This window comes from Opisthorchis viverrini (assembly GCF_000715545.1).
Source record: "Opisthorchis viverrini unplaced genomic scaffold opera_v5_2, whole genome shotgun sequence".
Lineage (NCBI taxonomy): Eukaryota > Metazoa > Platyhelminthes > Trematoda > Opisthorchiida > Opisthorchiidae > Opisthorchis > Opisthorchis viverrini.
In genome coordinates this window covers 2575876-2577004 of record NW_008751658.1, presented here as the reverse complement: position 1 = coordinate 2577004, position 1129 = coordinate 2575876, and the positions used below count along the sequence as shown (strand labels likewise).

General features: G+C 50.6%; 1 protein-coding gene across 1 annotated transcript in view; it reads right to left on the bottom strand.

Moving 5' to 3' along the window:
* T265_12485 (hypothetical protein) overlaps positions 1-814 on the bottom strand; it is a gene marked incomplete at both ends in the record, with an annotated part of 13671 nt that extends 12857 nt beyond the window's left edge. Inside the window, 2 exon segments of the mRNA XM_009164009.1 lie at positions 533-676; positions 717-814. Of these exon segments, the coding sequence (XP_009162273.1) occupies positions 533-676; positions 717-814 (242 nt within the window).
* Positions 815-1129: the final 315 nt, after the last annotated feature.

Genomic DNA, 1129 nt, shown 5'->3' with positions numbered 1-1129 from the left:
AGCCTTTGGCTCAAAAGCCTAACCGCAAGGGGTGTGTGTTCGGCTGGAAATGCAAGTACATTACCATTTTTTTACGGAACACATCGCCATACATGTTCCAACCCCCAACCAGGAGTGCTCGTCGGAGCCATACATGTTCCAACCCCCAACCAGGAGAATGTGCTCGTCGGACCTCTACCCATGGACCAACCTGGTATGAGGGACTCTGTGAGCATCGTGCGGACACTCCCCAGTATAGTTCAATGGGTCGACAAGGTACACAAACCGCCACACCACGGTAAGGTCCAGTCTCTACGTGACGGCTCTTTTCATTGATCACTTTTCATTGATCAAGGCTGTTGCTGAGTTGATTAGTTGGTTGACTGGCCTTGATGCTCGCCGACTTTCCTATTGAGATCTTGGCGGAGTTTGAGGGTCTCAACGGGTTTCAGGCATTCTGGGATTATTTTCAGGAATATACAGTCCGTTCGGGCGTAAGCAGACACAGTAAACAGGGTGAGATTGTCCTCTCTCTCAAGACTCTTCCACAGACGTTGTCAAGCGAACCACAGAGAGGCGACTATCAACGGGTATCCAGTCAAGTAAAGACGCTTCCGCTCGGTCGCTAAATACAATATTCCCCTCGGCATATCGAGCCGCAGCGGACTCTGCATCTTCAACGTTGCGCAACCGGAACCTGAGAGAGAGCAACAGGACAGTCAGTTCAAGTACAGAACTTGCGTCTTGCATCCTTGATCCTGACAGGCAGCATGCTTCGAGAATCCAATGTGCGAGCAAGAGCAGCTTGTTGTCCCGCTTGCTTGTGCGCGAACATTGAAGTTAGCTAAGTAGCCTGGCTTTCAGGAGTCGAAAACAGACTTCGATGTCTTTACGGTTTTAACCGAAGTCAGGTACAAGGAAGCTGCAGCTGAGTGTGATGCACGGAGAACAAAACGGTCACTCCCAATCGGGGTGAGGTAGGGTAGAAGAGGGAATACCTGAATGTCTAAGGGAGGCATCAAAAGTGGTATGTTTTCACTGGCTGGCTGCACCACGCGATGGCCGATGCGGCATGAGGGTAACATCAGTTTTGTGTCACGATTGTACAAGGGCTGGAATACTGCCAGGACGATCAGGGTCTTCAACCAAA